The sequence below is a fragment of the Dipodomys ordii genome, unplaced genomic scaffold, assembly GCF_000151885.1.
Source record: "Dipodomys ordii isolate 6190 unplaced genomic scaffold, Dord_2.0 Scaffold19, whole genome shotgun sequence".
Classification (NCBI taxonomy): Eukaryota; Metazoa; Chordata; class Mammalia; order Rodentia; family Heteromyidae; genus Dipodomys; species Dipodomys ordii.
Genome location: NW_012267235.1, coordinates 13,336,048 through 13,352,328, shown reverse-complemented (window position 1 = coordinate 13,352,328; position 16,281 = coordinate 13,336,048). Strand labels below are relative to the sequence as shown.

The 16,281-nt window shown below is 44.3% G+C and overlaps 1 protein-coding gene across 1 annotated transcript in view; it reads left to right on the top strand.

The window, feature by feature from the left end:
• Scimp (SLP adaptor and CSK interacting membrane protein) overlaps positions 1 to 5,759 on the top strand; it is a 42,134-nt gene extending 36,375 nt beyond the window's left edge. The window contains exon 5 of the mRNA XM_013013229.1: positions 5,501 to 5,759. Coding sequence (XP_012868683.1) covers positions 5,501 to 5,706 — 206 coding nt within the window. The 3' untranslated portion in view covers positions 5,707 to 5,759. The remainder of the gene's footprint in view (positions 1 to 5,500) is intronic.
• The last annotated feature ends 10,522 nt before the right edge of the window (positions 5,760 to 16,281 follow it).

Sequence of the window (16,281 nt, the reverse complement as noted above, 5' to 3'; positions counted from 1 at the left end):
CATGTTTCCCCACGGTCATCCAGGGCAAAGGGGTCAGCCGGTCTGGCATGGGAGCAGTGGATCCAAGCAGCAATGCCATCCACCTTAAGGGCAGTAGGTGTAGCCAGTAGCACCATCTAAGGTCCCTTCCACTGTGGTTCCAGAGATCTCAAGTTGTGTTGTCAAACAAACACCCAGTCTCCTGGTTTAAACAAATGGAGGGTAGGAATAGAAGCAGAATCATATAATGCTCTAAGCTGGGGCACATACTCTTTTTTTTTTTTTTTTGTCGGTCATGGGGCTTGAACTCTGGGCCTGGGCATTGTCCCTCAGCTCTTCAACTCAAGGCGAGCGCTCTACCACTTGAGCTACAGCGCCACTTTGGGCCACATACTCTTATGCACCAGCTGTAAATAGTCAAGCTTACACAGAAATTTAGTATCATCCAAATCAGCAAGCAATTCAGTCTGAAGGCTAGGGATAATGGGTGGAGGGTGTCCATACATTATTTCAAAAGGAGTAAAGCCAAGCTGATAGGGTGAATTTCTTATTCTAAACAAGGCAAAAGGAAGGGGCAATACCCAGTCTGCACCAGTCTCCAAGGCCAATTTAGTTAAGGTCTCTTTTAGAGTCCGATTCATTCTTTCTACCTGCCCTGAACTCTGGGGTCTATAAGCACAGTGCAATTTCCAATCCGTCCCCAGTGCCGCAGCTATTCCCTGACTTACTTTTGAGATGAAGGCCAGTCCATTGTCTGCCCCGATGGTGGATGGGAAGCCATACCTGAGTAGGATTTCTTCCAGGATCTTCTTAGCCATGATGTTCGTGGTCTCATGCTTTGTTGGGTAGGCTTCAACCCATCCTGAAAAGATGTCTACAAAAACTAGCAAATATTTATTTCCAAATTTTCCAGTTTTAATTTCTGTGAAGTCTTCTTCCCAATACACACCTGGGCTATCTCCACAGAGGCGAGCTCCTTTTGTAACCGGTTGATTGGGGGCACTGGTGAGCTGACAGGCTTTACAATTTTTAACAATGTCCTCATTGAGTTGATTTCCTTGCCTAATTTTTACTTCTGAGTGTCAGAGCAAGTCCTCCATTCTTCGGGTTCCCATATGAGAGACCCGATGGATTCTCTTAAGAATCCCCTTGCCTAATCTTTGTGGCAAGAAAAGTTTCCCCTCACCAGTTTTCCACCAGTCTTTGTTTCCTTCTCTGTCCGGGGGTTTATAGGCCATGGGAGTTTTCTTTATCCACTCCAAGTCTTCTTGGTTGTACTGAGGCTCAGGAGGCAAAGCTCGTGGCCCTGGGTCTACTAGTGTCAGTACTTCCGCTCTGGGCTGGAGGGCCGCCTCCTTAGCTGCCTGATCGGCCAACTTATTTCCTTTGGTTATAGAATCAGTTCCCTTTTGATGGCCAGGGCAGTGCATAATTTGCTGGTTCTCATATGGCCCAGATTTTTTAATAGTCTTTCCCTCAGCTGTCAGTAGCCCCTCTCTTGGTAAATGGCTCCATGGATATGCACGGTGGCAAAAGCATACCGACAGTCCATGTAAATGTTTAGTCTCTTCCCTTTTTCCCATTTGTAGGGCTTTTGTTAGTGCCACTAGTTCTGCTCTTTGTGCAGACGTTCCCTTGGGGAGTGCTTCTGCCCACACTATCTCAGTGTCCGTGGTGACTACTGCACCCACGTACCATTTTCCCTCTTGAATGAAACTGCTGCCGTCTGTGAATCAGGTATGCTCAGCATGCGATAGTGGCAAGTCCAACAAGTCTGGCCTCTTTTCCTTGGCCCAGTCTCTTTTCACGCTCAATTTCATGTTCTCTGTCCTTCCTTTCCTGTCTTTGCTCCTGTCTCTCGCTTATTGTAAACCTTTTCCACTGCAGCTACTAGATCCTTAATAGACTTTTCACCAAATCTTTCTAGAGCCTGCAACTTTTGCTTTATGTCTGGTGAGGCAAACATAATCATCTGAGCTGACTCTTGGGTCTCAAGATCACACGAGGTATATTGACTAAAAGCTTCCATGAGCCGCTCAAGATAAGCTGCCAGACTTTCACTTCCTCCCTGTCTAACATCATAAACTTTGGCCATATTAGTAGGTGGGTGAGCCGCTACCTTGAGACCTGCCAACAGAGCCTGGCGGTAGATGAGGAGTTGCTGCTTACCTTCAACCATATTGCAGTCCCATGTTGGGTGGATCTTACAAAATAGGCAGCGATCAGGGCAGGATCTGTGATGGGTGCTCCTGTGGGGCCAGGGATATGTTTCCGGGCCGCCTCTCGGATACGGTCTCTCTCTTCGGTGGTAAAAAGGACCTGTAAAAGCTGACTGCAATCATCCCAAGTGGGCTGATGAGTAAAGAGAATAGTTTCAAGCAAACGAATTAAATCCTGGGGTTTCTCAGAAAAGGGGGCATTTTGGGTGTGCCAATTGTATAGATCACTGGTAGAAAATGGCCAATATTGGAGTTGCTGTTGACCATCCGCATCCACAGGACCTACGGGCGCATAAGGGAAAAACAGCCGCATTAGAAGAGGGGTTGATACCACGGTGTCATTGAGTGACTGGCCCCTCAGAAACTTTAAGGGCAGGTGCCAAGGGTTCTATAGCTCCCTCCTCCTCTTGATCATTCTCAGGTTCTGCAAAAGGAACCTGGGAAGGGGAATATGGGGGAGGAAACATTTCTTCTTCTAAGTTATCTCCCTGAAAAACCAGGGGGTACCTTTTCTTTTCCTCTTTCTCAGTTTCTTTTTGTAAGTCTAGGGGGCTAGATGGAGTGGTGCCCATGGTTTCCAGTCCTGTCAGTCATTCAGTCCAAAAAACAATAAACAGTACAAACAAGACACACGCAGGCCTGACAGTTACACAAAAAAGCTTACGAAGTGGAGATCTCCCGAATTGGTCCGCTGACTCCTGTCATGGCGGGGTTCCACACCCACGCCCCACAGCAGAAGGAGCAGACCCACAGTGGGTGAGTTGGGCCTTGGTTAGGAGGCCCTCTTGGTCAGTTCCGGCCCAACACCAAACCGACCCTCGCCCCACAATTCACACAGTGGGGTTTCAAGGACCCCCGTCCCCCGCTCCACATGGCAGGGTTACCCCCGCCCCACAAGAGGATCTGGGACATCTCCCAGTTCCTCTAGGGTTGTCGTGCAAGCATGTCTGCTTCAACAACCCTTTACAAATCGGAGTGGCCTTCCTCACAAGGGAAAATGAAAGTAAAACAAAGGACAGGACAAGACAAATTAACAAAGACAGTGCTGTTTTACCTTTGGAGTCTGAGGTCTCGGGGGTCTTTGTGGGGTATCCCGGATGAGCCCCTACTAATGTGTTATGCCAACGTCGCAGGACCCCCACCAAGAAGACCACCGAGAGTCAGACTCTACAGCTGTTTTATTTAAACAGGCTGCAGCTCGGGCTTTGTCCTACCCTCCTACCCTCCGACACAGCGGAGCCTAGGAGGAGAGCCTGAGCTAAGGATTTGCAGGTCTTATAAGGGCACACAATCAACCAGGTGTTTGGATTACCACCACATGTTGCTTTGCTAGACAGAAACAAGCAACAAGTGGTCACTACCTCAAACTTTAACCTTTCAGCATTGCTGTCTATGCCTCCTTCTTCAGGGACCAAATGCCCCAAAGAGGTCCCCTTCTCCTCTCCCTATCTAATGCTCTTCTCCTTTATTTAACTCATGGAAGTTACCAAAAACAGTCTTAGTTTGATATTGTTAATTCTTTCCCATTTCTTGGCAGTCATTTTGTTATTATTAAATTTATGCATTATCTATTTCTTCCATTGGATTACAAACTGGGAAAAACAGAAGCTTTTTTTTTGTCTTCATCATCACATAGGTTCACACAACAGCACCTGGAGTGGTAGACACTTAGCAAAAATATTTTGATTGGATATATACCAAGCATTAGCTAACATTTATTAAGTCTGCACTGTGTGTTGGTCCCTTGCTAAGGTCTTGTCTCATTTAATCCTCATGACTCCAGGAGGCAGATACATTATAATTCCAACAGTTGAGGACAGTGAAGCACAGGAAAGTTAAGTGACTTACCCATGACCACAAAACTAGCAACTGGTGGAGCTTGGACAGAAACTTATTCGTTCGTCCTTCTTTCCTTGTTTTCTTTCTTCCTTCCTTCCTCCCTCCTTCCCTCCCTTGCTTCTTTCTTTTTTCTTTTGTCTTTCTTTCTTCCTTCCTTTCTTTCTTTCTTTCTCTCTCTCTCTCTCTCTCTCTCTCTCTTTCTTTCTTTGTTTCTTTCTCCCTTCCTTCCTTCCTTTCTTTTTTTCTTCTTTCTTTTCATGATAGTACTGGCTTTAAACTCAGGGCCTGGTCCTTGTCCCTTAGCTTTTTTGCTCAAGGCTGGCACTCTACCACTTGAGTCACACCTTCACTTCCAGATTTTTGCTGATTAGGTGGAGATAGGAGTCTCACATGCTTTTGGGGGGGTGGGGGCTGGGTTGGTTTTGAACTACAGTCCTTAGATCTCAACCTCCTAAGTAGCTAGGATTAAGGGTATGCACCACAGGCTCCTAGCTAGGAACTCATTTCCATAGGAAATGAAAATGGCAGTAGGTTTGTTTTGTTTTGGGGGTAAAGAGGAGATTGTAAAGGCAATGCTAATTCTTAGTGCAGATGTACCTGAGCTATTTCATCAGTACACTCATTCATTTCCCATTAGTATAACAAAATACCTGAGCGTGGGAGAAGGAAAGAAAGAAAGGAAGGAAGGAAGGAAGGAAGGAAGGAAGAAAGAAGAGAGAAAGAAAGAGAGAAAAGAAAAGAAGGAGAAAGATTAGTTTCACTGGTTTGGGAGGCTGAGAGTCCAAATGGCATGACACAAAAAAGTACAAAGATCCACTTCACTAAACCACATCCTGCTGATAGCATCAAGGCCACAGCTCAAATGAGAGATCATGTGGTAGATCAGATACCAGAGCAAGGTGAGGGACCAGGAAAGATCTACTGTGTCCCATACTTTAAAGCCCCCCCCCCCATTAACTTTGCTACACTGGGGACCAACTCTCCACATAGGAACATTTGAGAGAGTCACCCTGAAATCCTATTCAAACCATAGCAACCTCCTTTCTACTGTTTCCTTCCTTCTTAGCAGAGAGATTTCAGTGGGAACAATTGTGGACAGTCCTAGGAAATAGCCTAAGTTTCTGAAAAGGATGTATCAAACAAGGAAATATGGCTTCTATCTACGACAGGGAAGTACTCATCTGGTAACTGCTCTGGTGTGTTACTTTTCAAACACTAATATTCCCAGGAGATGCTGTCTTTGGCAGAGATAGAGGAATCATGATGTCTGGACAGTACTAGCTAAGTATTAGCTGCTCACTCACTTGGAGGTGCCTGTCTTGTCTGTGCCTCTGTAAAATGAGGAACTGACCCCTCAGGAAGTGGGAGGAACCATAAACAATTCAAAGCTCATGCTGAACCACTTGGTCAAAATATATCAACACACAGTGGCTTTGCATATGAATACCTTTTCTCTATTTCAGCCCTACAGGACTCTGAAAACCAGTCGCCAGCTAAATACACATCAGTGAAGAAATTTAAAAACAAGAAGATCTTTTCTTTCCCTGGTGACATTGAGCCTGAAGATGACTATGATGATGTTGAAATTCCTCCAAATACAGAAAATCATCATTTTAAAACAGTCACTTCTTCATGGCAAGCTGAAGAGGTTTCTCACAACACATTCTAAAAACAACCAAGAAGCAAGACGCTGGTTGCTCACACCTGTAAATCCTAGCTACTCAGGAGGCTGAGATCTGAAGATCACAGTTCAAAGCCAGCAAAGGGAAGAAAAATCCATGCAACTCTTATCTCCAATTAACCAACAAAAAGCCAGGAGTGGAGAGCACCAGCCTTGAGTGAAAAGCCAAGTGAGAGGACAAGGTCCCTGTGTTCAAGCCTCAGTACTGGCACATACATACACACATATCACACACACACACACACACACACACACACACACACACACTATCAAGAATGACTGAGCCGGGTACTGGTGGCTTACATCTGTAATCCTAGCTACTTAGGAGGCTGAGATCTGAAGATTGCAGTTCAAAGCCAGCCTGGGCAGGAAAGTCCATGAGATTCTTATCTACAATAAACTACTCAAAAGAGGTACTGTGTCTCAAGTGGTAGATCACTAGCCTTGAGTACAAAGAAGCTCAGGGACAGTGTCCAGACCATGAGTTCAAACCCAGGACTGGGAAAGAACGAAAGGAAGGAAGGAAGGAAAGAGAGGAAAGAAAGAAAGAAAGAGAGGAAAGAAAGAAAGAAAAAAGAAAGAAAGAAAGACTGCACTCCAGCAAGTATCCCAATCCTGATGTCCAGTGCTAACTCCATGAAGTTCTATAGGATGGGCACACAGATGCGCAGATGACTGCAATCACAGGAAGGACTCAGACTCAGCCCTGAGAACTCAGGCTCAGCCTCTGTGCTTTGGTCAATCCTGTTTCCATGGACCCCATGCTCAATATTCCCCTTTCTGTTTCCTTGGCATGCGTGATTCTAGGTGAACTTCAATCTCAGTATCAGGTTTCCTGCCCCAGCTAGGAGTTTGCCAAGCGCCCAGTCTCCTGCCCCTGTCCCTCCAAAGCCGGGCTCAGATGCTGCAGTCAAGATCACCATGGCATTTTCTTGGGTTACACACATACTCACCACATTTCACTCTAAGGGCTCTTTGTTCTTGTGAAATCTCCCTGACCCACTAACATCCCCAGCCTTAGTGGACATGCTTATATTATCCAAACCATGGGCAGATCATGGGTAGATCAAAAGGTATAGAGAGTAGACAGGGATGGTTCAACACGGGCACAGATGTATTTGGGAGAAAATTCTGCAGATGGGAGCTTCCACGCCAAAGGTAGAGACTCACTCTGGCTTATTCTACAGCACTGAATAGTGCATGTGTGGGAATACTAGAGTTAGTCAGTGGGCACTAGGGTGTTTGTAAATCAAAGCACTGGTCTGGAGCCTCAAGCTAAGGACTCCAGACCAGGAGCTGGTGGCTTACACCTTTAATCTTAGCTACTCAGAGGATGAAATCTCAGGATCACAGTTTAAAGCCAGACTGGGCAGGAAAGTCTAGGAGACTTTTTTTTTTTCTGGCCAGTCCTGGAGCTTGAACTCAGGGCCTGAGCACTATCCCTGAGCTTCTTTTGCTCAAATCTAGCATTCTACCACTTGAGCCACAGTGCCACTTCCAGCTTTTTCTGTGTATGTGGTACTGGGGAATCGAACCCAGGACTTCATGCATACTAGGCAAGCGCTCTACCACTAAGCTTCATTCTTAGCCCTCTATGAGACTCTTATCTCCAATTAACCACTGAAAGTGGAACTGTGGTTCAAGTGGTAGAGCACCAGCCTTGAGGGAAAAAAAGTAAGGGATAGTGCCCAGGCCCTATGTTCCATCTCTACCCCTGCCCTGTCTCCCTCTGAGCACCCTGAGTGGCATCAGAGGTGCCCATGGCCCTGTGATCCTCCCATTCAACAACTGCAAATCCCAGGCACCAAGGTCCTCCCTCTCCAGTTTCCAGCTGGAGTGTCCCCAGGAGGCCTTCACCTGAGTGTCCCACAGAACCCTGACAGTTAACACTGGCCAATAGGACTGATTACCTACCTCCAATCCCTTGCCGGCTACGCTCTAAATGTCATCTTAGTGGCTGAAGTCACAGAATAGCATCCTTCCCTGCCATCCTTTGTGTCCACCTCCTGTTGATTGTCAGCCCTAGGTGGCCATCCCCATTGGAGGTCAGGCTATTGCCAGCCCTTTAACAGCCTCTAACTGGCTTCCTCCAAACCACTTGCTACAGAGTAGCCAGAGATGTTCTAAAGGGAATGAATGCCTAACCACTTCCCAACAGACTTGGAGCTCCTCTTTGCCCATTAACCTCAGAGAAAGCCTTGATTCCTTCATGTGGCTTACAACACTCGTCGGAATCTGGTTACTGGCTAAATTTACCAACCCCTGCTTTCCTCACCTCTTGGAAAACTCCACTCTGTCCAGATTTTTTGTATATGTTTAATCACCATGACATTTCAATGTTTTTATTTTTATTACACGTACACATACATATACACATGCACACACTGTTAGCCCTTTCTTGTCCCTCTTTCTTTCCACTTATTCCCTTCTTCTCAAATACTTTTCTACTTTCATGTCATTTTTAATCTTTTTTATTGTTATTGTAAGATGATATACAGAGGAGTTATAGTTATATGAGTCAGGTAAGGAGCACATGTCTTTTTGGGAATGTCACCCCTTCCTTCACTCTCTCCCAGTTTTTCCCTCTTATCCCCACCTCCAAGTTGTATAGTTCATTTTCAACATAGTGTCACTGCTGCACTTGTTCGCCCTTTGTGCCTCAATTTCTGTGCCCTCTTCCACTCCCAAAGACAGATAAACACACAAAACAAAAAACAAAGAAAAAAGCAGTAAAAAGAAAAGGCCTCTGGGGCTGGGAAGGTGGCTCAGTGGTAGAGCGCTTGCCTTGCATGCTCGAGGCCCTGGGTTCGATTCCTCAGCACCACATAAGCAAAAAGAAAAAAGCCGGAAGTGGTGCTGTGGCTCAAGTGGTAGAGCGCTAGCCTTGAGCTGAAGAGCTGAGGGACAGCGCCCAGGCTCAGAGTTCAGGCCCCACGACCGGACCCCCCCCCAAAAAAAAAGGAAAGAAAAGGCCTCTGGTTTTCATTTCCTGGAGTTCCTTTCAATAAATATTATTTTGTATGATCAGATGCATATAGGCATTGAGCCTTTGTATTCTTCTAAGAGTATCTTCCTTTTGTCTCACTGTGTGCAAATGCAAATACCTAGAGACCTGTATTATTTATTATGTCCCAGTATTTTAGATCTAGCTTCCAAAAACCTTCGTATCATTTTTTTATTAGCTTGCATTAGTTATAACTAACTAAGGGGGATTTCATTGTTACATGTTTACAATATATTCCAATCAATGTCACCCTCTCTTTCACTATCATATCATTTTGGCAGGGGGGAGTCTAGATTCTACAGATGAGAGAAAACATTGAATCCTTATCTTTCTTCATCAACCTCTAGTTCCATCATTTTCCTGCAGATGACATCACTTCCTTCTTTATAACTGGGATAATGTGTCATTGTGTATATACACTACCCTTTCTTTTTTTACTATCTTGGAGCTTAAACTCAGGGCCTGGGCACTATACCTGAGCTTCTTTTGCTCAAGGCTAGCACTCTACCACTTGAGCCATAGCGTCACTTCTGGCTTTTTCTGTGTATGTGGTACTGAGGAATCGAACCCAGGGCTTCATACATGCTAGGCAAGCACACTTCCACTAAGCCACATTCCCAGCACCATACTATACTTTATCCATTCATCTGCCAATGGGCACCAAGGCTGACTCCTTAGCCTTGCTATGGTGAATAGTGCTGCTATGACATGATACAAAGGTATCTCTATTGTGTGTTGACCAACAGATCTTCATGTATATGCCTGGGGTAGACTAGTAAGATCAAAGGAAGTTCTATTTTTAGGGTGTTTTTTTTAAACATCCATAATGTTCCATAGTGGCTGAACTAATTTACATTCCCATCAACCGTTTATAAGCATATCTTTTTCCCCACATCCTCACCAACATGTATGGCTGGTTGTTTTCTTGTTGATCGTCACTCGGACTAGGGTAAGCAGAAATCTCACTGTTGTTTGGTTTGGTTTTGTTTGTGATAGGCCTAGGGCTTGAACTCATGGCCCAAACACTGTCTTTGAGCTAATTTTGTTCAAGGATAGTGCTCTACCACTTGAGCCACAGCTCCATTTATCACTTTTTGGTAGTTAATCGGAGATAAGAGTCTCATGGACTTTCTTGCCTGGTCTGGCTTTGAAACCCAGTTCTCAGATCTCAACCTCCTGAGTCGCTAGAATTACAGGTGGGAGCCACAGGCGCCTGGCTCTCAAAGCTGTTTTGATTTGTATTTTCCTGATAGCTAAGAATATTGAATATTTCTTCATGTATTTGTTGGCCATTTGTACTTCTTCTTTGGAAAACTTACTGTTCATTTCATTTATTCATTTATTAACTGCATTTTTTTGCCTGTCCTGGGGCTTGAACTCAGGGCCTGGGGGCTGTCCCTGAGCCTCTCTGTTTTCAAGCTAATGATCTACCACTTAAAGCCATAGTACTACTTCTGGCTTTTTTCTGCTTATGTGGTTCTGAGGAATTGAACCCTGGGCTTCATGCATGCTAGGCAAGAACTCCACCACTAAGCACCTTCACAGTCCATTCATTGCATCGCATTATTTATTCTATTTTTAGGGTGTTTTTTTTAGTTTGGTATCTATTCTGTTATGAATCCCCTGTCAAATAGATCACTGTCTACCCCCATTTTTTTTTGCACTGGCTATTTGAAATTGCTCCTCTGCCAGAGTACAGTGCTGCCCCTGCTGCGTGGATCCTCCACCCCTTCAGCCATCCTTTCCTCACAAACCCCATTTGGCATGGGTGCCTTCCTCTCATGGCATTAGTACCTGCAATAGCCTATCCACCTACCTTCCTCTTCTACTTCATTGAAAGCAACACGGAGCAAGGGCTATGTCTTTTATTCCCCCACTGTTTTCCCTGTCCCCGGAACATTGCGGGTGCTCAGTAAATATGTTGAATAATTAAACTGGGTGCAGGTGGCTCACATCTGTAAGTCTAGCTACTTAAGAGGCTGAGATCTGAAGATCTTGGTTTGAAGACAGCCAAGACAGACAAATCACACTCTCCTCTCCAAGTAACCAGCAAGATAGAAGCCAAAGGGAGAGGAATGGCTCAAGTAGTAGAGTGTCAGCCTTGAACAGAAAAAAGGTAAGCAAGAACATGAGGCCCTGAGTTCTGTCCATGCTCTCAGGTAGAAAGGTGGTCCTTCACCTCTCCTCTACGGAGAAAGAGAGATTTCTTTTGAAATCTCCTGTTTGGAAATTGAGGGAAAGAGGTTAAGATTCTCTCTGGGATAAGGAGTGACATTTTCCTTTTTGTTGTTGTTGTTGTTTTGGGTTGGTCTTGGGGCTTGAATTCTGGGCCTGAGCACTGTCCCTCAGCTCTTCAGCTCAAGGCTAGGGCTCTACCACTTGAACCACAGCACCACTTCCAGCTTTTTCTGCTTATGTGGGGCTGAGGAATTGAACCCAGGGCTTCATGCATGTTACACAAACACTCTACCACTGAGCCACCTTCCCAGCCCAGGAGTGACATTTTCTGACTTAGCATGTGGATTTTTTTTTTTAATTTTTTTTTTTTGTCGGTCGTGGGGCTTGAATTCTGGGCCTGGGCGCTGTCCCTCAGCTCTTCAGCCCAAGGCGAGCGCTCTACCACTTGAGCTATAGCGCCACTTCCGGTTTTTTGGTGGTTTATTGGAGATAGGAGTCTCACGGTCTTTCCTGCCCGGGCTGGCTTTGAACCGCGATCCTCAGATCTCAGCCTCCTGAGTAGCTAGGATTACAGGTGTGAGCCACCAGCGCCCGGCAGCATGTGGATTTTTGTCTAGAGCTCCTCAGGAACAAGGGTTTGGGCAATGCCCTGGGGGTCAGCCAGCCCTGCTTCCACTTCCATAGTATGTATTCCACCTTTTTATTTAACAGAAAAAGCTCTAGATGTACCTGTGTGAAATACACTTTCCATTCTTAATCTGTGCAATTTCCATAGCACCTCATTCCCAGCATAGAAACAGAGCGTGTGACCCAGGCCAATCAGAGATTCTCTTTGACCCACACACCCCTGATTGGCTGGTTGCAGTTGGGTTCTACCCTGCAGGGTTTGAAACTGAAGGAATATAAATCTCCAGTTGGAATCTGCCACAGAAAACACTGGGCTGGGAAGGGAAGCCAGATCCTCACAGTTGCTGAGCCTCTTTATCGAGCCCCGCTTGATGCAGAGATGACCTCTGGATTTTTAGTTATGTGAGTCAATATTCTTTAAATGCTTTCAGATCTGTCCCTCAAGTGCCACTCCACCGTAACTGCCTACTTTTGATCTATCTCAATAAGAATCTGAATCTCTCTATAGCCTCTCTATTGATCTGTCCTCCAATCCATCAGTCCAATCCACTCCAGTCTACCTGCTGTCAGAGGTGCCAGTCATGGGACTTGAACTCAGGGTCTTGTGCTCTTGCTTGGCTTTTTAGTCCAAGGTTGACACGCTACTACTTCTGGCTTTTTTCTGGTTAATTGGAGATAAGAGTTTAGTGGACTTTTCTGCCCATGAACTTTTCTGTTTATCTTCAAGCTAGATGATCCTCAGATGTCAGCCTCCTGAGTAGCTAGGGTTACAGGCATGAGCCACCAGCGCCCAGGTTTTTAAAGTTAACTCACTAAAGCGCGTGCTAGGACATGGCCCTCCTTAAAATCCTTCAGGAATAAAATCCAAACTGCTCAGCCCTCCCTGCAAGGCCTGCTGACCTGCTCCTCACTGCCTCATCTCCTGCCCCCCCATCACACCCTGACCGTGAGGAACTACCTGCAGCATCTCCAACGTATCACACCATGCTGAGGCTCTGGACATTCTCTTCCTCCTGCTGGAAACACCCTTTCCCTCTTTCCGGACCCGAAAAACTGCAACTCCTACCTAGCGCTTATATTCAATTGCCAAAAACCCTCCGCCATAAATAGGTAACTGTTGACTAGAGTCACATTTCCTTTCACTAGAGCCAAGTGTGCAAATCACACTGAAAAACCACTAGAATACTGCTGCACTTTGGCCCTTGTATTGTAATACACAATCTTTCAAATGTGATGTGTATATGTATGTATACATATATATATATATATATATATATATATATATTACTCATCCATCAAGAAGAATAATATTATGTCATTCACAGGGAAATGGATAAACTGGGGAAAAAATTAGGTAAAGCAAGTCAGGTTCAGAGAGACCAAGGGCTATGTTTTCTCTCACATGGAAGTTAGATCTAAATTATAAAAACATACAAAAGCATATCCAAGATCATATGCATATCTGCACTTGAATAAGTATGGTATATATAGGGGAGCATTCCAATTGTGTCAATCCTTGAACAACTAATTTACAATTTAACAAAAGAAATACCAGGAAGCTGAAATGTGTTGTCAGGCCTGGCAGGGAACAGCAAGGGAAGGGAAGACAGATGTGTGGAGAAAGGAAAGGTGAGCAAATTCAGTTCTAATTCAGTGTGCATATGTGAATCGGATAACTTGAGAGGTTGGGAGAGATGGGAGAAAACAATGCATTGTATTCACAAACTAATGTGTTGAATTGAAATCCCCTTGTACAAATACTTAAAGATAATTTTAATTGTATAAATAAAAATAATAAAACACACCTTTTCATCTTATATCTCCACAAAATTTAACACTGCTAAAAAGTCTTAAATCAGGGGCTGGGAAGGTGGTTCAGTGGTAGAGCGCTTGCCTTGCATGCATGAGGCTCTGGGTTCGATTCCCTAGCACCACATAAGCAAAAAGAAAAAAGCCGGAAGTGGCGCTGTAGCTCAAGTGGTAGAGCACTAGCCTTGAGCTAAAAGAGCTGAGGGACAGCGCCCAGGCCCAGAGTTTAGGCCCCACAACCGGACCCAAAAAAAAAAAGTCTTAAATCATACATATTCAAAACAACTTAAATATTGCACAATCAAAAATCAATCTTAATTTGCTTAGCAACTTCTCCTCCTCCTCCTCCTCCTCCTCCTCCTTCTTTGCCAGTCTGGGGCTTGAACTCAGGGCCTGGGCACTATACCTGCACTTCTTTTTTGCTCAAGGCTAGCACTCTACCACTTAAGCCACAACACTATGTCCAGCTTTTATTGTTCATGTGGTACTGAGAAATCAAACCTAGGGCTTCATTCATGCTAGGCAAGCTCTCTACTACCAAGTCACCTTCCCAGACTCTAACATATATTCTTACCTATAATGACCTACAAACTAATAGCCTTTGAATGCCCCAGCATTTTTTTCAATAAATTAGCTATTAATAGAGTGTGGGTTTAACAAAAATTGTAGAAGGTAGTATTTAAAAATAGTGAAGTTCCTCTTAGTGTGTTAAAAATTAATTTGCATAGCTTATATGTTTCTATTTCCCATGACCTACCAAATAAAAATAAATTTTGCAATATATTTGTTCTTTGTACCATTCAAAGCATTCTTTTTTTTTTTTTTTGCCAGTCATTGGGCCTGAACTCTGGGCCTGGGCACTGTCCCTCAGTTCTTCACCTCAAGGCTAATGCTCTACCACTTGAGCCACAGCACTACTTCCAGCTTTTTCTACTTATGTGGTTCTAAGGAATCAATCCCAGGGCCTCATGCATGCGAGGCAAGCACTCTACCACTGAGCCAGCTTCTGAACCCATCAAAGCATTCTTGATGATCAACAGAAACTTTGTATGAGTACATTAAAAACAGCTAGCAGGAGCCTGGCACTGGTGGCTCATGTTTGTAATTCAAGCTACTCAGGAGACTGAGATCTGAAGATCATGGTTCAAAGCCAGCCTGAGTAGGAAAATCTGTGAGACCCTTATCTCTAATTAACCACCAGAAAACCATCAGTGGTGCTGTGACTCGAAGTGGTAGAGTACTAGCCTTGAGCAAGAGTTCAGGGACAGTGTCCAGGCCCAGAGTTCAAGCCCCATGGCCAGCAAAAACAAAACAAAAAACAGCTAGCAGGGCTGGTGGTTGTTGGTTCAATGGGTTAAATCCCCAGCATTTAATAAATAAATGTTACCCAGGATTTATCAGTATTCTTTAGAAAACATATCCAATATTGCTTATACCAAGTTGCTATTTTATTATGATTTAGTTAAATAATAATTATGCAATTCTTTTTGTTTGTTTGTTTTTGGGTCCAGTCGTGGGGCCTGAACTCTGGGCCTGGGCACCTTAACTCTGGGCCTGGGTGCTGTCCCTCAGCTCTTCAGCTCAAGGCTAGTGCTCTACCACTTGAGCCACAGCGCCACTTCCGGCTTTTTTCTATTTTTGCTTATGTTGTGCTGAGGAATCAAACCCAGGGCCTCATGCATGTAAAGCAAGCGCTCTACCACTGAGCCACCTTCCCAGCCCACTTATGCAATTCTTTATGACTGGATATTTGAGGGAAAACATCAAGTATATATAGAATCATCATCATCATCATAAAGATTAGCTTTAGTTGAGAGCTCAAGGTTCATGCCTATAATCCTAGATACTCAAGAGGATGAGATTTAGGATTTTGGTTTTAAGCCAGACCAGGCAGGAAATTACATGAGACTCTTATATCCAATCAACCAGCAAAAAAGTCAGAAGTGGAGTTGTGCCTCAACTGGTAGAGCTCTAGTCTTGAACAAAAAGTCTCAAGGATGGAGCCAAAGCCCTGAGTTCAAGCCCCAGGACCTGCTCAAAAGAAAGGTTAGCTTTAACCACTTTGGAGAAAAAAATTGACAACATTTTAGTAACATTGAAATTGTGATGTCCTGTGCCCCAACAGCTCTACTTCAAAGTATAGACCCTAGAACGGTGGTAATAAAACTTTGATATCAGACTTTCATTACAATCTATATATTACATATATTAATATATTATATATATTTATACATGTTTACAGATAGATGATATAGAAATGTTTTTTCTATATATATATTTTATTGTAAAAATACTGTACAGAGGAATTACAGTTACATGAGTAAGGTAATGAGTACATTTCCTATTGAGCAGTTATCTCCTCCTTTGTTTTTCCCCTACCATCCCTTCCCTCCCTACCTCCCCATCTCCTCCCTCCCCCCACCCTAGAAATGTTTATTTGAAAAGATATACCCAGGGGCCAGGGACTCACACCTGTAACTCTAGCTCCTCAGGAAGCTAAGATCTGAGTATCAAGCTGACCCAGGTAGAAAAGTCAATGAGATTCTTATCTCCAATTAACCAGCAAAAAGTCAGAAGTAAAACTATAGTTCAAGTGGTGATGTGCCAGACTTGAACCAAAAAGCTAAGGTACAACCAACTGTAGTAGCACCACTAAGCTGTAGTTCAAGTGGTAGAGCGCTAGCCTTGAGCAAAAGGAGTTTAGGGACAGTGCTCAGGCCCAGAGTTCAAGGCCCAAGACTAGCAAAAAAGAAAATTAAAAAAATAAATAAAGGATAATATATAAGACCTGAGTTCAAGCCCTGTACTGGCATACACAGAAGAGAGAAAGGAAAGAAAGAAAGAAAGAGAGAGGGGGAGGGAGGGAGGGAGGGAAGGAAGGAAGGAAGGAAGGACGAAAGAAAAAGAAAGGAAGGAAGGAAGAAAGAGAAAGAGGCTGGGAAGTA